At 44.1% G+C, this 23,549-nt stretch overlaps 1 protein-coding gene across 2 annotated transcripts in view; it reads left to right on the plus strand.

Moving 5' to 3' along the window:
• The first annotated feature begins 2,061 nt into the window (after positions 1–2,061).
• Positions 2,062–23,549, plus strand: part of PTCHD4 (patched domain containing 4) — an 84,190-nt gene continuing 62,702 nt past the window's right edge. Inside the window, exon 1 of one of the 2 annotated variants that reach the window (XM_074153696.1) lies at positions 2,062–2,661. In XM_074153696.1, coding sequence (XP_074009797.1) covers positions 2,062–2,661 — 600 coding nt within the window. The remainder of the gene's footprint in view (positions 2,662–23,549) is intronic. The other variant, XM_074153697.1, reaches the window with a different exon arrangement.

The following is a 23,549-nucleotide window of genomic DNA, read 5'->3' on the forward strand; positions in this document are numbered from 1 at the left end:
TAAAAACAGCTTGAATTTGAAAGGTGTGATGTGCTTGCAGCACCCAGTCAATTGTCTAAAAATTAATCTGGTTTTACCAAGGCAGTTGTGAATCTTAGCCACTGACTCTAGTCAGGCAGGTTTCCAATCCAATGCTCCCAGCCTCTCTGTCGTGTCTCTTGGAAGAAGTTCATGTTTCTGCACTTCAGCAGGACCTTGGGGTCCCAATCTCAATTACTGTCTCTGTGACTAACATAAACCCTCCAAAGCCCTCAAAGATGGGCTCCTTCTTTTTATTTTCTGTTCATCCTCACAGAAGTGTGTGGGGAGGTGTTAGCATCAAAGGGATTGCTGAATATACATTTTTTTCTCCAAAACACTGATAATTACTTCAAGCTGAGCATAGCCTGCTGTTTGTCTAGTCCTGGCTCGGGCAGAGCCGGCTAACCGACAGTCTCAAGCTCCCCAGTTTCCATTCTCCCTCCTTCTGTTTCAGCAAGGGTTTATTATGGAAGAACCTTGCTCTCTCAGGCTTTGCACAACGTCCTCGGTCCCGTCCCAAAATAAATCAATTTCTTCTTGACAAAACTAGCTAAAATACAGCAGGAATTTGGTGGAAGAGAAGGCACCGAGCAGACATCTGCGATTTTTGTTTTTGTTTTTGTTTTTTTTTTTAATTACTTTTCTGTGACTTGAACTTCTGAGATAAGCATAAAGCCTGCCTTTTCTCCTGCCTTGCCTGCAAGGGGCTCTCAGGTGTGCTAGGGCTGGGTCTGCTGTCCCAAGCAGTCCTGGCAGAAGCTCCTGGAGGAGCAGAGTTGGTGGGCAGCTCTCCTGCTGCAAACTCATGCATTCCTCTGCCGCTCTCCTTCGGTCCGGGGAGCTGCAGAATTTTTCTCCTCTTATGTAATGGTCTGCTGGTGTCTTTGCTTGGAAAAAACTCTTTTTTTTTTTTTTTTTTTTTTTTTTTTTTTCCAGCTGGAGGGTGTCAGGAGCCTTGTCCTACCTGTCTTGGGTCACAGCTGCTGGCCGAGGGGGAGAGGTGACAGGCTTTCGGACAGAAGGGAGCATCTCACACACACACACACATCCCCTCTTTCCTCCCCTTGCCCCCAAGCCCTTCCCCGAATCACTCTCCCCCCTCGTAGGAGCACAAGGCAGCTCCGCCTGGGCGACCTCGGGCTGCAAACGGGGGAAAGGGGTGAGGTGACAATTTGGGTGGGGGTTTTGCCCGGAGTGGTGCGTGTGTGTGTCCCCTCAAGAGCCACAACGCAGTCGGGGCAGGTGCGGCCGCGGGGGGGGGATACAGCACCGTGGGACCCGGGGACGGAGAGCGGAGCCCGTCGACTGATGCTGCTGATGGGAGAAAGCGCTTCGCAAAGTCTCCGGGCAAAGCTTTCCCTTCTCCAGCAGCCGGCGGGGAGCGGGGGAGCCCTGGGTGAGGGCCGGGGGGGTGGGGAGGGCGGTGATGAAGGGACACGGTGAGGTCGGGGGACGTTAAAATGCAGCATCATCCTCCCGCCCCGGCAAATTCCGTGTGTGTGTGTGTGTGGAGAGGACGGAGGGAGTATAGCGAGCAGCGGGGCTTCGCAGCGGGGAGAGAGAAGGGGGGTGTTGCGCTGCCGGCTCTGGCTGCACCGCCCCGGAGAAGCGGTGCCCGCCCGCGGGGCTGCGCGGAGCGGCGCGGAGCGGGCACTGCAGAGCCGGCAGCGCTCCCGGTGCAACGCCTGAGCCTCGCCGGCGAAAAGGGGGGCACCCGGGCGAAGGAGGGAAGGGGGGGGGTAGGGGGGTGGAGATGCTAGTTGGCTGGGGTGGGGAGGGAGGAGAGAGGAAAGAAGAAAAAAAAAAAAAAGAGAAAGGAAAAAAAAAAAAGCAAGGACCCCCCCCAACCCTCCTCCTCCCTCCTTTGCCCGGTCCCTTCCACCCCCGACACACACACACACACACGCGCGCACACACACCCCATTGATCAATATTTGGCTGTCTTGCTGCAACTTGCTGCAGTCTTTTAAAGGAGTAGTAGAGAGAGAGGGAGAGAGAAAGGGAAACTGACAGGAAGGGGTAAGGAGCTACACATGTCACATGTGCTTTCTAAGACGGCCAGGAGCATCTGCAGGCTGGATCTGGTGGAGGATGCTGCGGCAGGTGATACACAGAGGGCTCCAGTCGTTTTTCTACAAGCTGGGCTTATTCGTGAGCAGGCATCCGGTGTTTTTCCTCACTGTGCCCGCAGTCCTGACCATCATCTTCGGCTTCAGCCTGCTCAACCGCTTCCAGCCTGACACTGACCTGGAGAGCCTGGTAGCCCCCAGCCACAGCCTGGCCAAGATCGAGAGGAGCTTAGCCAGCAGCCTTTTCTCCCTCGATCAATCCAAAAGCCAGCTGTATTCGGACTTGCACACCCCGGGGAGGTATGGCAGGGTGATTCTCCTCTCCAAACCCGGAGGCAATATTTTGCATCAGGCTGATGTGATCCTGCAGATCCACCGAGCCGTGCTGGAAATGAAGGTGAACTACAAAGGCTATAATTATACTTTTTCCCATCTGTGTGTGTTGAGAAATCAGGATAAGAAATGCGTGCTGGATGATATTATTTCAGTGCTAGAGGATCTGAGGCAGGCTGCCCTCTCCAATAAGACAACAGCCAGGGTGCAAGTGAGCTATCCCAACACTAAATTAAAGGTATGCTCTTACTGCATGCTTTTGCCAATTAAAGAGGCAGCACTTCATTTCTTGTCCTAAACAGCAAAGAGAAATATAATCATATCTATCTCTCTGTATCTAAATGTGTGTGATCTGGGCTTTCCTCGGGAAGCGGCTGAAAGCCGTGCCTTGCTATTGTTCTGTAAGAGGAGGGAGGGTGGGGGGACTGGATGCGAACGCACCAGGAGAAGCAGGGAGTGGAGAAGAGCCTCGGGACCGGGAGACCTTGCAATGGCTTGAAGGGTTAATACATCGGGGGAAAAGGGACAGGAGGTCGGGAGGGGGGATTGAGCGCTGGGGTTTCACCATCACCTTTTCCACCCCCGCTGCCGTGGTGGGATAATTTATCTTTAATATGACCAGAAAAGGCTTTCCTCAAATGCACAGTGAGCTCCTGTATCTCCCTGCCTCTGCGAGTGCCGTAGGAGCAGCAGGAGGTTTGGGCCAGAAGCAATTTCAGGTGTCCTGCCTTCTTTTTCTTCACCTGCATGCAAAGAAAGGGAAGGGAGGTGGAATTTTTTTCTCCCGGTGTGAAAATAATTAACTCTGCCGCTGATGGATGGGCTGGAGTTTTGGGACGGATCCCATCAGCTAGATGCTTCCAGCAAAGGCAAAACAAGGTAAAAGGTGAAAGAAGTTTCAGTCCTTCCAATTAAAAGAATAGACAATTCGGCACAAATGATCTCAGGAATATTTCCCTGGCACACAAGCACCCATCTGCTTTCCCTCTCCTCTGGAGCAACCCAGTTCACCAGGACTAACCCGCTATGAGCAGATAAGGTGCAAAGTTTGCAGGTGGCTGCTGAAAAAAGTTTCTGTGAATTAGAGTATATCTGCGTGCTCCCCCCAGGCATTGCACCAGATGCAGGCATTATTTTAATAGAGTGTAACAAACTCCCTAGCACACTAGATACTCGTGGCTAAGGTCATAGGGAAGAGGGTATGGTCCTTCTTGCAAACCAGAGAGGCTCTTTGGGGTTACCTGTTCCCCTTTTTTCAAAGAGATCCTCAGGGATGAGGGAGGTAGTGCTCTTGCAAGTACTGGCCAGATTCTGAAGTTATAATTTGCTTCTTATTGTTCATTTACTAGGAAAAAAGTCAAACCAGTCCCTGCCCCAAAAAAGTGAAGCAGAGACATAGGTTGATTTTATTGGTCTTTTTGCTTCAGTAAAAAGGCCAGGCGGGATCGTGGGATTTGGTCCCGTTGCTCTAGATGTTATTGAAATTGCTTTGTGCAGAGTTGTGGCTGTTTGAGTTGAGTGTGTGGAAATGAAAAGGTGTCCTTGCTGCTGCTGGAAAGTCCTGAGTGCAAGGAGTGCTCAGAAACATGAGTTATTCTGGATTAAATATCCCTGAACAAATTTTATCTTTTAGTTCACTGCGAAGACAATCCTGCTATTGCAGAATTAAAGTGCTTTCTTTCCATCTTGTTTATTTTTAAAGTCAGGATTAAAGTAGTTCAGCGGAGAACACTGATAATCTGGTCTAACATCATTATAAACCAGCTTTATACAGACATAGTCATTCTACTCTCTCGATCCAGGTTACTTTTCTTGTGTAGAGAAGCCTTAACTGAGTTTGGCAAAAATAGGATGGGGTCACTTGCAATAAGTTTTTTTACTAGGAGGGTGCCTGCAGCTCCTCCTTTTTTAAAGATAAAAGCAAAGGAAAAAATAATGTGGTCTGGATTAGAGATTTATTGGAATAAGTGATTGGTAGATAATTCACACAGAGGAAGGTTTTCGCAAAGCATAGATGTCTGACTCTGAGCGCTACTGAATACCAGCCCAGCACCTCCAATCCCCCAAGTAGCTGTTGTGTATCGTCTTCCAGATGAAGAAATAAATGCCCTTAAGCACCTAGGTTTAAAGTTGGACAGAGCAGGGAGCTTTCTACCCACTTATCAGTGAAGGCAGGTAAAGCCGCCGAAATCTGTGACTGCACTTTAGAGAAAAGCTAACGATTACAACCCGTTTCTGTGGCTAGGAAGAGTCCCTGGTGTTACTGAGAAAGAAACACATTTTGCCACAGTCTTTCTTTTTCTGGTACGGTAAGGACATTGTTGTGGGACTGCAATCAGCCCTGAACCTGGACTGGCCTTCAGCTATGGCGTGTCCCCAGAGACTCACCTCCTCTGGCCTCTTTGGCTCCAGCTGCTGGGAATAAATTACTACTTTGTATAGATGAGTTCACTAGTTGAACCCCCTCTCTGTCATCTCTGTTGTCCCATCTACCAAGCTACAGGGTTAGGAAGCTGTGGGCAAACATCTCTTGCTCTCCTTCAAGCCATGGCCAAAATCCTGATTTAATCTAGGCTCCCAGGCTATTTACTGACCTCCCTCTCTCTGCACCTCTGAGCAAAGGCTGCATAAACCCAGGCCTGTGTTGCTTGTTTTGGGGTGTCTAGATGTGTTTAACCAGAAATACCTCCAAATACCTCTAGGGTAGATCAGCCTCTGGATGTTCAGGAAAGGGAACAATCCCTGTGGCTGTAACTATGAGGTTTTTTATTTCTTTTTACTTAAGTCGTGACGTGAACGGACAGTTGTGGCTAGACCTCATAAGAATGTGAACAAGAGGGTCAAATCTGGCTGCCCTTACTCAGTGTGGACAAGTGTTCGTCACACTTGCTCGTCAATGTCCTTCAGAGCTTTCTCAGCTAAACTTTCCTGCACCATAAAGACCCATCAGGATCTTCTAGGTTGCCTCACTTTCTTAAAGGACGGGTTGCTTCGCTAATGCTGGTAAATTTTGCTCTGTATTGTTCTTTTAATAATGGCCTCAGGCTAAGTAAAGTTCTTGTAAGAACAATACAGTGGGTTTACAAACTGCGAAGCGTTCCAGATGTATTCAGTCTGCAGCTGACATGGGTTAAGTCTCAACCTATACTGGTTTGGGAACCACAATGACAATGTTGAGCTGTTCCAGCCGCTCTCCTGCTCCATCTGGGAGCTGCAAACACATCTTGTAGTTTTTTTCTTTCCCTCAAGTCTTGTGAGCAGCTCTCACTTTGTCCCTCCTCTTGTCTCCTGCTGGAGTTCAAATTGGTTCAGTTCTGCCAGGTGAGGCTGGCTGAAGGTTGGCTGTGGGTGCGCTCTTCCCAGGTCTTTCAAGGGACCTTTGTGGGAGCCGTACGAGCAGGTTTCGGCAAACTGCTCTGATTTTGAAACAGCTGCTATTGGGCTGCAAAATCTAATGAAACTGCTTGGCTTTTCCTAAGAAAATATGGCTGTGAAAGGTAACGATTGTTTAATCGTTACTTGCTGCAGTTTTGGAAGAATTTATAGCCTTGATTACACTTCTCTTAACTTCCCCTCTGTAAGTTGGGAAGTCTTGGTCTATCCACTCACCAGAGGAGGAGCAGGGAGATGGTACTTACATCCAGAGTTCAGCCTGCAGTGTGGTTTTAAATGCTGGAGATGGATTTAAAATCCACTCCGGCAACACAGGGGTCATTGTAGGCTAGTTTAGTCTTCTGAAAGGCCAGGTGAACCAGACTGTATGAAAAGCCTGCTCCTGTTGCTATGGGGACAGTCTGTAGCCCATTCACAGTTATTTCTACACTACGCTGCAGTCTGCAGCCCAGCCAGAAGAATGACTTGCCCAAGGTCATGCAGATAGGCCTTGGCAGAGCAGGAAAACAAAGCTGGATGTATGAAGTCTTGATGAAGACCTTCAAGATCGCTCATGGTTTCCCCAGCCCAGGCCAAAAAACCAATGTTCCTGTGCTTGGGGTCTGGACTGTGCCCTAACAACATAGACTGGGCAAGTCTACGCTGCGCACTCACCCTCAGACATCAAAATGTTAAATCACAATTTTTAACAAATCCTGGCATCATTTTTGTCAATTAAGACTTCTAGGATGGTGCCTAGGCAAGGTGAGTGAGTTAGCACAGGAAAGGGTCCGTTCCTGGCTGGTATATCTACTCCATTCTGGGGATAACAGTGTGTATCTGGTTGGATATGTTGTGCCCCTACCCTCAGAGCAGTAAATAAATATCACGACAAAGAATGAGAGAGATTTCTGAACACAGTCCTTACCTGGAGGAAAAAAAAAAAAAGCAAGAAAGCATTTTTTTCAGGTATTTCACCTTTACTGTTTCTTTTCATGTTTATTTGCTAGTTTATCTGAGAAAACATAATAACTTAGAATTTACCTCACTGAGATCGGAATGAATACGGCAACCGCTGGTTAAAAGGAGCCTTTGTAAGCAGATTGTTTTTTGTAATGCTGCCTTCAATTAATTACGTATCAGTCATTTATGAACACTAAGCTAAACAGCAGCCAATAAAACAGACATCTCTATTACCACATTTGTGATAAGCACATCAGCTGGATATTGAATCCTTTATTGCTTAAGTAGAAAAGTTACTTGCATTCACTTAACATCTTGAAACCTATAATTGCAGACTTGTTACTGGCCAGATTCTCAATTTTTCTCACGCTAACAGCTGTACTTATGTAAATAAGTCTTGCTCCGATTGCATTCACGGAGCCTTTCCAACTGCTCTAAGACTAATTCCTCCTTACTTGACCCTGAGGAGCCGACTACATCCATGGGACAAAGAGGATATAAAACCAGAGCCCACCTACAGCAGAGTAGGCATCTGCATATCAATAATATCCACAAACTGTTTATTCCTTCAGTAAAGTTGGTTCAAATATAAGATTACTCTGACTCCAAGGACCAGATGCTTCCTCGGAGGCAAGGTGGCTCTGTACCCATTTAGGATACCGCCTGTCCCAATCCAAGCCCGTGGCTCAGCATCCTGTGGAGCGCTCTGTCGCTAGCAAAATTTGCCGAGTCAAATAAAATAAAAAAACCCAAAACACGGGCAGGGAGAGTATCAGAAGAGGAAGGCTGGAGGCTGCAGATAGCTTTCACCTCAGCCTCTCGGATCAAGACAGGATTGGGCAGGCTGAGCTCGGAGTAGCTGCTCAGTAGTGTGAAAGCAAGCTGATAATACTTGACAGCAAGTAGCCTCTTCTGCCTCACAGGTTGGGAAAACTTATTTGGGAAAAAAAAAAAAGAAAAGAAAAGACTGTCTTCTGTCTTTTTCTTGTTCTTTCAACTGTGTTTTCATACTGTCCGGCAGGACTTGGGAGGGTTCCTCACCAACCTCACCTGGAGGGGCCGGCGGAGCTGGTGTCTGCAGCAGGTTAGCTGGGAGATGTCCCTGCATCTATCAGCTCTCGAGGACATTGATCAGACAGCCTGCCTGCTCCATGTGGGCAAGAAATTAAGCATTTCCTTGCATTTTTAGGAAAATTCTCCACTCCTTCCTCTGCTTAGCACATTGGGAACAGTCCTTTTCTTAGCTCTGCTAGACCAGGTGTTAAGACAACCCTCTTGCCTAAAGGAAGGACAGACTATTAGCCCTGACTGAACCAGGGACATGAAACCAGGTTAACCTGTACCAGGACAAGCTGTCCCAACATAAACTAACAGCAGAAAGACAGAAGAAACCTATGAAAGTCAGGATGGGGTTTAGGGTGCTCTTTTTGCATTGCCTTTCTTCAGTTATGAACTTAACGTTCTTTATCAGACTCTGGGGTGAATTCCACCTTCTCCTCACCAGGGCTGTAGACAGCAGGTTCTTTGGATGTGAGGTTAATTCCTCCCCATCAAGTAGCTGAGAACGGTGGCCATGTCAAAGACTGCCAAGCAAATATTCTCCATTGATCTTTCAGATGACCTTGTTCAGCTTCTTCATGCCTTGCCCCTCCCAGCTATTCCACCCTCCAGTTTTGTCAGCACTTGCTGGTAGACATGGCCTTTTATGCAGTGCCAGGCCTTCTGGAGACCTTACCGTGATGTGAATAATAATAAAGAAGCAATTGGAAGACTGTTTGGGTAGAGAAAAAAGGAAGATGTAATTGCAAGCCCCTTTGGTTAGTAATGACTACTTATCACTGCGGATCTGGGATGTGTGTCAACCTCTTGCCAAAGGTAGAAAGTCCAGTAGCACTTTGCCACCTTCCTACAATAGCTACTCCACTGTGGATAGAAAAAAAAAAAGAAATTGTTTCCTTTACTAAATATTGTTAACTCTTGGCAGTGTTTCTACACTGACATAACATCTTCTGATCTCAGCCATCCCTATGGCTTTCCAAAATGTCTTTCGAGCCCCTTGCTGTACTGACTGTGTGAGCTGTTGGAGGGCTCTGAACATCTCCCCCTGAATTTACAATGGATGGGTGCTCTTGCTATCTGTAGCAAGAATTAAAACAAATTCAGATACCGCCATTCTAGCAAGGTGAGAGAATACAATTGATGAGCCTTAGTAAAGACGTGTCATCTTCCCAGCCAGAGAAAGATACTTTAATGGAGAGGGGATCAGATCCTTAAAACAACATTAACAGATTAAACATATTTTCTTTGGTAGAAGTGGGAGCAAATTTACAAGGAGAAAATTAGATTAGTAAATATGTCAAAAAAAGGTCTTAAATTATTTAATGTCCTTTATGTATATGTGAGTATGCATATCACATGTACCTTTCTTAGTCAGTAAACAATGATGTAGGTAAGGTTGCGTTAGACATTTTGAAAATAGTAATCTAGGAACAAAATCTGTATTAAACCTTTTCAGCCACTAAGAGAAAAGAGCCCTATGCAGAGCTCTGCAGAGTTATTATTACAGAAATCCTGGTGAAAAAACCTGCTGACTGGTTTTCCAGGAAGAGTGAATTGAGTTATTAAAATCATGATCTTGCATTTCTACCAAAAGCCTTTAATTTATGCAGACCCCACATCCATTGCACACTCCTAGTGCAAACAGTGAGACGCTGTGCATGGCTGGGACTTGAGCTGAAAAGCAGCTTTAAACACAGATGAAACAAAGTCTTAAACAATGTAGGAGAGCAGGTGCTGTGTCTGATGGAAAAGAGAGGGGAAGTCAACGGGAGGCAGAAAGGGCAAGCTATAAAGTCTTTTCTACCTCTCTTGCTCACTATATTAGTCTTGTTCTCTGTTGTCCTACCTACCAAGGCGCATGATGCTCATGTGGAGAATAGAGTAAAGGAAGCTCTTGGTAGAGGAGCTGTGAAGGATCCTGGAAAGGGGGAGAGCAGTGACAGAGCTCCTGAGCATTGCAGAGATGATCACACGCCATGACAGATGTCATTGCCCTGGCCCTGGATTCACTGGGTAGGAATTAGCTTCATTTTTACACCGGTTAGGCCATTTGGGAGCAGGAACTTTGGGTGAAGTGCTTGGAGATCCTTGATGACATTAGTAAGTGTGACCTGGTGGGTGGTAGTGGGAGGAATTCCAGCTAAAAAGAATTACTGTGGAACTGGCTCAAGGGCAAACTGGGAATAATGTGTTGGTGGGTAGCTCTGGTATGGCAAAGAGATTTTTCTGTGGCTTTTTTTTTTCTCCTTAATTCTGCTCACACGTTGGTGGGTTAATTCCTGCACCATGCCAGCTCTGCGGGCCCAGCAGCGGCACTGTGAGACGTTGGACAGCCCTCCCACAGCCGTGAGTTGGCCAGATCAGCTTTTCTCACTGGTTCTGCATTCCAGCCCCAAATATGCCCTTCCCCAGTCCAGTTTTGCTAGCAAACTGGTACCACAGCCAGGGAGCCGCAGGGGGGATCACAGGCTGTGAGACTGGCACATCACTGCCTGGCTAATTTTGCAAAAAGGTTTTTGGTCTGATAACTATCATAAATAATATGGAAAAAGTCATTTGGCACTACAGGTGTATAATGTTTCCTCAACACGTACGATGGCAAATGTTTTGGCACCTCCCAGAATAATTCTTCTATAAAGACACCAATTGCACAAGCCCTAAAGCCTGCTTGTCTGCTCTGAGGGCATATGAGAAGGCAAAGGGCAGTCTTGTCTACCTCTCCCATGCCTTTGAAGGCAATGCCACATTGCAGGGGCTTTAAGTGAAATCCAGCCCACCTACCTAAGGTATGCAATTTGGGATTAAAGATCAAGCTCCTAATGGGCCAGTCCACCACAATTAATTTCTTTGTGCGGTCAGTGGGAGACCTGGGAGGTGCCAGTGAGTACCTCCAGAGGTAAGCCCAAACACCTAATGTGTATCCTCTTGCAATATATATATTTATTTCTTTATATGTATTATATATAATATAGATTTTTATTTATATTTTATACATATAATATATATATAATACAAATGTCACTTGTAGGACCGGTTCAGTGGGCATCTAAAACTGGTGCCCAAGTTAGGTACCTAAGGAAGACAGAGAAGTTGCCCTTGTGTAAGGCAGGGTCTGGCTTTTCTTACACCTTGCATGGTTGTTTCCACCAGTGTTACACAAGTGTTGTCAGTCTGGTGGGGAGGTGTTATTCTTACCACATGCATGGTGCATTTTTTCACGTGAGTCAACAGCTTCATGAAGGGTGCTACGATTCAGAAGTGGCCATGGAGTGTGTTTTGCTCCCTCTGAGCTAAATCACTTATTTATCTGTGCTAAATCACACATTACCTGTGCTGTATGTAGGGCACATTTCAGCTGAATCTTTCTCTATCAGAAGTTACAGTACTCTTGAAATCAAAAATGTCAGAGAAACGATGTTTACCCTGCCCTTAGTTTTGTCTTGGAGGAAGAAAAAAGAAGGGCAGGTTCCCATAGTTTCATTTTGACATATCCCCAACAAAATGCTTCTATTTTTTTGTGTTGAAATGGTTCTTTCAAAGTATTCTTTCAAAATTCTTTCCAAAATATTTTTCTCTCACATTATACTGTAGATTAGAAAATGAAGGAGAAGAAATAAAAGTTACTTTGAAAGGAAATGTTTTCCAATGTTCAAACTTTGGGGAGGAGGGGTCACTCTGGTTTGAAAACCACAGAGAAATGAAATCACTCCACCACCTCTGCCTGGCAGCATCCCTGTGTGGCTGGAGACACAGCCGTGGACATGAATGTGTCCCCCAACAGGGTGCCTTGGGTTTTTTTATGTCATTTTTCACGGGAAAACAAGACACTATATTAATGGGCCAAGTCATCTTCACTTCCAGTTTCGGGAGCAGGTTTAGTTTGTAAGACAATTTGCAGTTCGTTAAGAAGAAAGATGCTGTTAGCGGTACTTCATTATGCAACGCAGTCTCTTGTTTGACGGGGCCTGTGACTTAAATATAAATCACCCTTTTCCTAACCATTTTCCAGGATGGTTTCTTAGAGCAGATTTTGATTCATTAACTAAATACATTAACAAATTCAATCCTCAGCAGACGTAACAAAGAAATGTTCGTGTGCATTTTTCTTCTCAAAATCCACACTTCAGTTTGCTCAAGTTCTTGACTCCTGTCCTACTGAGGGAGGTTTTATTCACAGATAAGTATAAAACATCCTCCAACAGAGCTTGCACCCCATAGACTTTTGGATGCACATGACAAACCTACTTCTTTTCAGGAGTGGCTGGAAGGTGTGGCAATAAATGCTCTACCACTGGTGTTTCTTTGTTAACTAACATTAATTTTCCTGTCCATAACTGTTTTTCTGTCTGCACATAAAAATCACTGCTCACCCAGTTGATGCACAACAGATTTATCATTGTAAATTACACAGGAATTGGAGACACCAACAAAGAAACATGAACATTTCTGAATATTTACAAATGTCTCCCCAGTCCTTTTTTTCCCCAGGCTTCAAGACTAGCCCAAGTATTAGGCTTTAGTTATATACCCAAAAATAAATTTCACAAGCTTGACAAGCTTAAGAGCTCCCCTGCTCTCATAAAATATTTAATGATGTTTCATTTTTGAGAAGAATTTAATTTTAAATAAAAGAGTTTTTTTATCCTAAAAGAATAAAGCTTGTATCCTTACAACTTTTACCACCCTCTTGCCTCTAGTATAAGATTTTGGGGGTGGGAAAAAGAGGACAGGATCCTTGAAGGGGAAAAAAAATGTGTTATATAAACGCCAAATACTGTAATTGCATATGGTTCAGCGGTCTTTTCATCAGAATATTCACCTCAAAAGGAAAGTTAAAGCAGGTCATTTGTCACTACTTAACAGATCTGAACAAGACTCCTTTAGGAATGATTCTGATGATACTTTTTTACTGGAAAACCCAATTACTCTTTGATGTAGCAAAAATGACAAGGAAAAATAAAGGCAAAATAGGACATTTTTTCACTTCCTTTACAGTAGCTAAATAAAAGGTAACCAGGACAGAGAACATCCCAGAATGAAACTCAAAGAAACTCAAGTGCATCCTGAAATGGTAGGACCAGTTTGAACTGGGTCTTTCCTATAGCCTCTTCACTAAGGATGCGGTAGACAGAAAGGACGTTTCAGATGCTGCTTTGTGAAGGAGCAGTTTGGGTTGTCAGATGATGATTTTGGTGGAGGACCGTGTATTCATTAATTCATATTCTGCTGCAATTCGGCTCCTCCTCTCCCTTACATTGATTTTCCCATCATAAAGTAGTGCTGTGGTGCAACTGGACAAATTCAAAGAGCTGTTGGAGTTTTACAAACAATCTAATTCTCTTCCGTGTAACATCAAGAGGTTAAAGACATAAAAGCTTTATAAGGTCAGTCTAGCCCATTCCCTGGATTATGAGGAAATCCTAATAGAAAAATTAATTTGGATTGGCTTGAATGGGAAATCAGTCATGTGGGCTGGAAACTGCCTGAAAGACTGTAAACTAAGAATCATGATAAATGATAACGTAACAAGTTTATGGAAGGTATCTTGCAGGGTATCTGGAGAATTTGTGTTAGGTCTGGTCTCATCTAACATCTCTATTAATTATCGGGAAGTGGAATTGAATTGCACAGGAATGAAATGCAGAGATAATATTCAACAAGGAGGAGATGTCAGCAGCAGTTGAGTCAGAGAATTTACACAGACAGAACTAGAGCAGTTAGAAACCCGCACAGAAAATAACACAGTTTTCTGAAGAGTTTTGGTTGCATTCTGGTCCCCAAAGGACAATCTAGGTTCCTCCCTTGAAACAGATTCCTGTGAGCTGAGTTTTGCAAATGTCAAATTGAAGATGCAGTGTTTAAATGATAGGACTATGGTCAAAGACAAAGTTGGTGTTAAAGTTGGGATTTTGCAACCCCTACGGAAAAAGCACTTAATTTTACTTCTGACTCTGACACTGCTTTGAAAGTATGGACATTTCACTACTTGGTGTTGTCCTTCATCCTTTGCCTTCTTGCAGATCAAGTTCTCCAGGAAAAAGACAGCCCTGCATGTTGAGTTAAAACAGTGCTTTGGAGGCTATAGATGATGTGTTAAATAATCAGAGAAGCCTTGGTAGACTGTTGCTTTGCCTTGGTCCTTTTGTTATCTTTCTAGAATGAAATCAGTATTCTTGAGTTTTGTGCTGACTGTGTAGATTTTGCATGGTCCAACCTTGAAGTTGTTTGGTCATGTTGTACATCATCTGCTTGTTCCCCAACACTTCAAATTCGAATAGCCTCATCCCCCTAACGTCACGAATTGGCTCCATTTTGTCCCTGTTGAATTTTATTATTCATTAGTTATATTCTGGTTGTGCCAGGGAAAAATTCTCATAGCGGACAGTCTTAAAACTCAGTTGAGCAAGACAGTTAAAAAATATTCAGATGGATCATTTCTACTATTTTTTTTTGTCCAGCTTGAGTGTAATTGCAGACCAAGTCCCTAGGAACAGGTTGGTGATGTTTGTGAAATGGATTGTGGAGTCAGGCCGTTTCTTCTCCTCTTCTTGAAAAACATCCACAACATGAGGCCATTTGCTACAGGGGATGGTGCCTGGTCTGGTCTGCGGAGTCAGGCTGCGACCCTGCCCCACCACTGAAGGTCCATGATGCAGTACTTTGCGGATGCTTATACAGAGGGTCACAGTGGGAAAACCCATCCCAAAGATGGGATATATTTCTTTGAGTTTGAGCCCTTTTATGTTTGGCATCTGGTCTAAACTGAGCCCAGTGTGCAATCAGAGGAGAGAAGGGTGAACCTCCAGAAGCAGCGCATTTCACTTTTCTAAACAACAACTTTAGGTGGTGATGAATTCACCCTTCAGAGACATCATGGACCAGAGAAAGAATGTTCAGATTACGCATTTACCTTTCATCTGGTTAAAATTAGGTGAGCTGAATCCCACCATATTTTCATTTCAAATCACACACACACACAAAAAAAAACCCATTAAATTTTCATAAGCATGGGAACATGCTAAATTTTAAGATCGTTACAGCAAAGACTTATGTCAGGTGAAGTGTTTCTGAATGATGTAGGGTATAATCTGCATTTGCACTGACATGAAAAAAAACTTTCCAAAATAATTTCATGGGGAAAGCGAAGGCTTCTCCTCAAGCCCACTGCAGCTTTGTCTCACACCAAGTCTCTGGCAGGGTTTTGAAAAACTCTTTTTGGAAATTATTATTAGACAGTTGCAAAAGAACTAAAATACATTAATCTGAATAAGGAATTAGCTTCCACTGAAGGAACCAGAATTAAATGCCATCCTCCTGCAAAATAGATTGCCAGATATTGGCAGTTTATTGCATCAGGGAGACTGAGATTTTGCAGACTACTCAGAAGACAAATGCTGAGGTTCTATCTTCTGGAAGTGCTTTACCATCTTATTATGCTTTGGCTTACTTTATCAGAATTTTCCCCTAAATATTTGTTTGAAATCCAAAGGTTGCTAGATACCACAAAGTCCCGCCATCTGCAGCACTTTTGTTTTAAAATTAAAAGTCCAATTCTTCCTGTTCTGCCAGAATCAAAACCTTTCCAAATAGGTTATACTAATATAAATTGAAAAAATCGCTTTGCACTCCAGGAGACTTTGAAAAGCCTTTTTTTTTTAAAACACGTATTACATTGAAATAACTGTAAAACGTCTATTTGGGGAAAAAAAGTTTTGATGTCTTCAGGGAAATGTCTCAGACAAGTTGAAAAGGTGGTAATTGTTGTTATTATTATTATTTGCAATGAATATACTGGTGAGTATATATGGTGAGTATACTGAGGGTGACAGAGCCCTGGAACAGGCTGCCCAGGGAGGTTGTGGAGTCCCCTTCTTTGGAGATTTTCAAGACCCGCCTGGATGCAGTCCTGAGTAGCATTCTCTAAGCAATCCTGCTTCAGCAGGGAAGTTGGACTAGATGATCTATACGGTCCCTTCCAACTCTAAAAAAATTCAGTGAAATTCAGTGAAATACTGCATTTCTTCATAAGTGCCTATGTACAGTGACTAAATATTCATCTTACTTGGTAACTTGAACTCATTCTTAACAATAGTACTACATTACCATATAAGTCTAGGAACACGTATAACCTAACTTGCAGTATTTAATGAAGGTACTTAAATTAGGGTTTGGGACACTGCAGGCTTTAGGAGGACTGAAAACCCTAAGAATGAGATTCAGCCCATTTAAGATCAAAATTCCCCTGTGGAGGTGCCCTATTTTTCTCGTCTCCTTGAGCAGGCAGCCTGGCAGTCCTGGCCTTTCTAACCTGGCAGGTTGGGTTAGGCAGCCTGACCCTGGGCCTCAGAGTCTAAAATTCGGTTGTTTCATGTTTTGAGTCCTGTTCTGGCTGAAGTGGCACATCCAGCTCAGAAACTCTGCTTGAAGCTAATAGCTACTGTGTACTTGCACGAAAGGACAAATACTCAGCCGTGAAATACAGCCACCTTGAGGATGAAGCTATTCAGGTGTTGCAGAACTGACACCACCACCAGACTACGGGGTTTGAGCACAGGAATTAAAGAAATCCTGAGCCAGCTGGCAGCAAGGAGGGCATTAAATCTTTTTTTCTTTTTACTTTTTCCTTCCCATTGAGTTTGCATGCATCTGGATTAGTTCTCCAGTCCAGTTCACCACATGCCACACGAACTGCTGCTCCCGAGCTTGGCAGGGAGGAGGTGCAGGCTCAGGAAGGAGAGGGAAAGGACCTCTCCTTTGGCAGCATCACCAGTTCATGCTGTGAAATATAGTGACTAAGGAAACTCTAGCATCAAATGGGAAGATCTTTGGAGCATGGGTAGCTTCTTCTTGCACAGCAGGGTCCTGGGCCATGCCAGAATCTCACTGATGACCAGTGATTATGGTCTGAACCTCAGCATCTGGTTTACCTCCTGTGGGTCCTCCCAGGCCCCTGCATCAAGATGAATTGCTCCCAGCATGTGGAGCTTGATCTGTGGCAGTTGTTAGCAACTTCTGCAATCTCTAGATGAAGGTTTTGGGCTGATGTAAAATTTTCCGGTTGTAGTACACTGTTGTTTTAATGAGACACCCTCTCCCACAGAGTATGGCTGAAGAAAATAAAACAAAGCTGGTCCCCATAATGTCAGCAAACTTCCAGTGGGAGAGCTCTCCAGTGATAGGAGGCAATGAGAAGCCCAAAGTGGAGATGATGCTGTGAGCTTTACTTTTTTGACTGGAGTAAGAATTAAAACATATTAGAGAATCACACATGACAGCATCTTCATCTCTATAGGCAACTAAGAACATAAGATTTTATCACGAAAGGCCCGCGTTACCAGGTGATCTTGAGATAGAATTTACAAATATAAAAGCTGCCTGCTGATGGTCATATGTGGGGGTGAAAAATCCCTTTGAACCCACCGAATTCTGAAGTACTTTGGAGTCTCATGTGCAGAACCAGAACCCCAGCTTCAGTTATATTTTAATGCATAAATACCAGCCTACTTAAATGCCTTATTCCCACTACCCCTTTCCAGATTCTGGTCCGACACTATGAAAAAAAAAGAAAGGAAAAACATCTGAAACTAGACATTTTTTTGGCTGTCTCCAGCTAACAAATGGCCAAACTCATTAAAAACCAGTGTGTGCTGGAGGGAAGGGGGGGATGCTTCAGGGTAGAGAATTTGCTTCACAATGCCAAATTTGAGATTAAAAAAAAAAAAGAAGGAAAATTCATTAGTTATCTCTTAAAAAGGAAGAATTTCCAGCTGAAAGTGTTAAGTGTCCTTAACTGTATCTGCTTTGTGCAGTGCCTTGTTATATCTTACTGAGCACCGTGAGAGTGGAAGCTCCTGAATAGGACTTGGGTAAAAACGCAGCAGCACCTTGTGTTTGAAGGCTGGGCTTAGTTAAGCCTCCAAACTGCTTAGCTGGAAGTTAACCTCAAAATCAAGCTAGCCTCAAAACCTTGCCACATCACGCTTGGCTCTCTCTGATTCTCAGTTATTTCTTTTCTTCTTGCCTTTGATAGAACATTATCGCAACGTTTCAGTACTTTGGCTGCTCGTCCCCAGAGAAACCAGGAAGAGCAGAGACAAGAGAAAATTAAGGAGATGTTTGCCAACATAAAACATAATTTAAAAAGAAAAAACAGCCTTTTCTGTGTCATTATTGAAACTTCAGATTGTAAGAGCTTAAATAATGCTGGTGGATCTGCTTTACCCCTTACTTTTTATTCTCTGCTCTTTATTTTTTAACATTTCCTTTAGATGGAGTAATAAAACCAGACAAATCCAATTCCTTTTACTTCCTAGCAGGTTTTCTTTCCTATTTCTTGTGCATATTCGACTTCAAGTGGTGTAGGGAAAACAATTAGAAGAGGTACACAGTGGGATGCGCACAAAGCGAGAGGGCCTACAAACTTCTCAGTGAAAAATTGTGATCCTTTTTAAGATATCCATTTAGGCATAATTATTGAATCCCATTCTTCCTCCCCAGACCCCTTGAGCTTGGGCATATGAAATGCATGGTGAAGTTTTGCAAACAGTTTTGTACCTTTTTGCTTTGGTTGATATGGAAAGAAGACAAAAAAGGTGGTTTTCTTCATTTTTAGTGTTTTTTGCTGTGTTTTTGTTTTTTTTTTAACTTTAGGAATTAGGTTCTTGTTTAGACTATAACTCTATGGACTAGAAGAAAACTTTAAGATTAGACCTTCACAAGAGACAGAAAGCATTATGGTGGAATATTGTCTTGTTCAGTTCCATTTGGAGAAAGAATTTGGACCGGCTTGAGATAGCAAAATTCTCTTGGATTTCACTGAGGCACAAGAAAGCTTTAATTCATTAACCTTACTTAGTCTTTGTTGCCAATTTCATTTTTGTTGCCAATTCCTGCATTTGGGAAAGGAATTTTGTTAGAAATTGGACAGTTAGTTGCTTTCTCCCCCTTCCCAGCAGCTGATTTAACTTTTTTTTTTTGTTAAAGAGCTGGAAAATCCACAATAACTATGAAACTCCCAAAGATATCTTACAGCCATATTGTGAAGGACAATATCTTGATGTGTCATGCTTTAGAAATGCACAGAGACTGAAAATTGGGCTAGATGGACCACTGGCCGGCACTGAAAAAGCGTGTCTTGTCTTTTTATGCTCTTTGGAATTTTCTTCCTTTCCTTTGAACATCTTTAACCGAATTTGGGCTGTGGATGAAATCAGAATTAAAATGTAGTATTCATGCTATAGATTCCTAGAGTTTGCCAAATATAAGAGATGGTAAATGTGTTCTTCATACACACACCTGCATATGTGTGTTTAACTGTATATATCCAAATATTGGTATTTTGGACATGTTCCTTGAGGCACTGCTGTCTCCTTAGTGGTCTGTTCCTATGTTTCTCCTTGGCACAAACAAAATCCTGTGGGATGAACACTAACTGTGCTAGAGAGACAAACTCAGAGGGCTGGAGCACCTCTCCTATGAGGACAGGCTGAGGGAGTTGGGGTTGTTCAGCCTGGAGAAGAGAAGCCTCCGGGGAGACCTTATAACGGTCTTCCAGTACCTGAAGGGGGTTACAGGAGAGATGGGGAGGGAGTCTATCAGGGAATGTAGTGATAGGACGAGGGGTAAGAGTTTTAAACTGAAAGAGGGAAGATTTAGATTAGATATTAGGAAGAAATTCTTCACTGTGAGGGTGGTGAGGCACTGGAACAGGTTGCCCAGAGAAGCTGTGGATGCCCCATCCCTGGAGGTGTTTAAGACCAGGCTGGATGGGGCTTTGAGCAACCTGGTCTAGTGGGAGGTGTCCCTGCCCAGGGCACTGGGGGTGGAACAAGATGATCTTTAAGGTCCCTTCTAACTCTAACCCTTTTATGATGCTATGATTCATGGCTTAGCACTCGTCAAAAGCCTAGATATTGTGCCAGTTTGCATAGGTGGAGGGCCACAACTGCACCATACAATGCAGGAACTTAGATTTCCATGTGGCCATGTAGCACCTCCTTGCAAAACTCTGTCGTAAAGCAGGACTTGAATATATGAAAAATATGAACACTCTTCTGCTTGATGTGAAGCGTGGAGGTCCTGGGGTAGAAAACCAGTTTTAACAGTTTTAACACATGCGCTACCCAGCCTGAAGGGTGACTTTTGGTGTGGAAATGCATGAAGGCCACCAGAGCTGAAGCCGGGACTGCAGTGCAGGGCTGTGCTCATCTGCTGTCACTGGCACGGTGACACTGGACATGGGAGAGCCAGCTCTGCTGTTTGCAGGAGGATGTCAAAGCAACTTTGCTCCCACCTGCCTTCTCTCTCAATGACCAGGGTGCAATGAGAACTGCTGCTTTATTACCCTTCAGCCTGTGTTTTCGTATTTCTGCCTCCTCCTTTTTCACATCTCCAGTCTCTTTACATCACCCTACTCCTTAGCCACACTTTTATTTTACAGTCACAACAAACTTCACTTCTTTTGTGTCATTGACCACTTTCTTGCTACATAAGTTCCCCCACAAAGCCCACTTCCCACTTGCTTAGTTTGTCCACAACCATCCCTTGGACATTCATGGATGGGCAGGGGGGACTGTGTTGGCCTGCAGCAATTATTTTGTCCATCATCCCTCATCTTGGGGGATTTAGGGGCTGGATGCAGTCTTACTTTTTGCTCTGTAATACCAGGGAAACTCCACTGGCAGGAACAGGCAGTAAAAGCAAAGGCCTGAGCCCAAGATGATTACACCAAGGGGTTTTCATCCTGGACAGGGCAGAACACAATCTCGAAGGACAATATAAAGTGAGGAGGGAGCTGTGGCTTTGTTTACAGCTGTGGCTGTAAACCCCCATCTTCCAGCAGTACCCTTCCCCATGTAGGGGAGGTGTGTAATCACAGCCAACATGGGTATTAATTAGCAGCTTCAAGGACACCACTGTGTCCTTGGGTGCACAGGTTCAGTTTAGGACAAGCAGGGCCAAAGCTGGGCTGGGGGTGAACTGGGCAGTAAATCCACCCTGCTTTTCCCAGAAGAACCGGGGTGGGATCTGAGATGGACTGAACAGGTGTTTGACCTTGGGAATGAAGGAGTCACTTAAGTGATGAACAGCTTGAAGAATGTGAAAGTGAAATACAGTCTAGGAGGGAAGGTTTGATGAGGAATGGGAAGCCTTTTCTGTTTTTCCTCTGGCCTTTCCATCTCTTGACACCTGAAAACCTGATAAGGTGATACTGAAGGAACAAACTGGAGAGGACCACTTGGAAACACAGCACGCTTGGCATCAGAAGCTTCTCCACAGAGAAGAGTTCTCTAATAGCAATCACACTTTGCTATTGCACCCTTATGAATTCCTCCATAATTTGATTTACTTGGAGGGAATAGTTCTGTGTTAGGTACACTTCGCTTATTCTCTGTTATTAATCCTAGAGTTTATAAGTGTCTTGAAATACTTTTCTCCTGTTCTTGTCTCTTTTCAATTTACCTGATCAAAAACTAGAAATCCAAACCAGTAAGTTTTGGATGGCTTGTGTTAGAGCCCAGACCCATCAGAAAGAGATATCAGACAGTCCTGGTTGCCTTTTGGGTGTTCTGGGTACACATCTCCTGCACTTAAAAGTCACGCTAGCAATCCTTGATTTCCCGAGGAGGGGGCTCAAAGTCTGGATGCTTTTTAAGCTGCAGGACAAGCCCATGAAGGGGCCAGTGTGGGCCAGGAATGACAAGACAGGTCAGCTAGTTTTGTGTTTGCATCTTTCACTAAAGTTGGATTAATGTCTCCTAACTTTTTAGCCTGACAAAAGCTAGGATCAAGTATTAAGTAATCTTGTGCCTCTGCTGTAAATGGAGAGAGACAAGCAACTGCAGAGGGCAAGTCTGATTTTAACATGTTCCTTAGGATGGGGGGATTATCCTTTGGATATGCCTGACTCTTCCCAGTGACTACAAAACAAATTTTCTTGACTAGCTGGTGAGCTGAACCTCATCATTGCTGGATAGCTGGAAATAACTGAATTGCTCTTTATTGCAGCGGATGCCTAGAGGATTATTTCCTGGAAAGCTTCTCATGACCACTTTTATACTTTTTATTTTTGCTGAGGGAACAGACCACATGGCCTGTGCCCCTGTTCCAGCCAGGTGAGGGGCAGTCTTACCTCAGATGTGTTGCCCTCAGGGCTCACTTGCCCTGGACTCTCTCTCTGTCGCTGAGCCGTACAGAATAGCTGCACCGGGACACACAGAGCAAGCAGTCTGGTGGGTGTGCAGGAGCACCTACACAACTCTGAGGGCAGGAAAACGGCTGTGCTGGCATAAATAGGCGTTGCACGCTACCATTTGGAAGTGATGCTTCGGGAATTGTTGGTAATTGGTGGCTGTGTAATAGGGATCGGCTGGTGTAAGGTCTCCATGGATAACTATATGAGAGATGGGGACAGAGGAATCAGTTTGGCTGGGGAGAAAAAAACTCCCTCCGAAGTTTTGCAGTGAGCTAGAGGGAGGTAGGAGCAATCAAATATGTTAAAACCTTAATAACGTCTCGAAGAAAGGGTATTTTTGTTTTATTTTACTATGAAAACTTTAGGTGAACTAAAACAATTGACTTTGTCCTGACCTCTGTGGATTTTAGTGTAATACTTTATATGACCTATGTTTGATAGAGTACGAATGTCCTCATCATGGGGAGAAACAATTGCATTTGTCTCAGGATGTTTATCACACATTATACTCTGACAGGCAATCCTGGTGTTCCTCTGTTGAACTTTTTTAAGGTTTTGAGATAAAATAAAGTTTAACCAGGATTGCATGCTTTATCCTAACATTTCTAGAATGTAGTTTGATAATTATCCATCACTCCAGCTGATAAGAGGGAGCAGTTAAAGAAAAAATAAAATAGAGATAAATTTGCTGACAAAGGTTTTGTGAATGTGAGTGATCTAGAAATCGGGTACAAAGGCTCCTCTCCTCCTTGTCAGGGATCTGAAAAGACTTTTAAACCTCTCACCAGCCCTAGCCTCCTCCAAGCAGAGCGCTGGGAAGGCAGGAGCCATGCCATCTCAAAAATACGTTGAAACCCTCTGTTTTTCCCATGAGAGGGCAATCAGTGGAGGCTGGTGCCATTCAAAGTGGGGAGGAGAAGTTGATCTGCCCAGGGCTGGTGTGGCAGATGGCAGCGACCACACGAAACCCCAGGCATGGGAGTCGGGGCTGCAGCAGCCACACTGCAATGATTAAGGAAACAAAAAAAAACCCAGGTAATTTAGTAGTAAGGGAGTACTGCTAGTAACCCTCTGGGCTGCATGCAGCGAGGATCTATGCCTAGATTAGCACCAGCAAAAGATATTTAGCTCAGTAGGAGCAGCTGTTTTTGTTTAACCTGAGAAGTCCTGAACTCAGCTCTGGAGCAAGCCAAACATCCCCATGTCATTTACACATCTTCTCAGGATAATAAAGGTCCAATAATCCTTTACAGACAAGTTTCAAGCCTGAAATATAGTAGGGGTTTATTCTCCATCCATCCATCCATCCATCCATCCATCCATCCATCCATCCATCCATCCACCATTAGTGATTTTTACTGCTGAACAGGCAAGAAGTTTGGATTTTCACCCACATGCCAGGCCAAGTCTGCATAAACACAGGTGGCAAAATCCATCATCCTAGGGGAAAAGGTGATGATGCTGTTGATGTCTGTCATCTCTCACTCCTCTGAGAGTCCTTAGTTCTCGTCCTCCTCCCTTTCAGGGTTTAAATCCAC

This window comes from Numenius arquata, chromosome 9 (assembly GCF_964106895.1).
Source record: "Numenius arquata chromosome 9, bNumArq3.hap1.1, whole genome shotgun sequence".
Classification (NCBI taxonomy): domain Eukaryota; kingdom Metazoa; phylum Chordata; class Aves; order Charadriiformes; family Scolopacidae; genus Numenius; species Numenius arquata.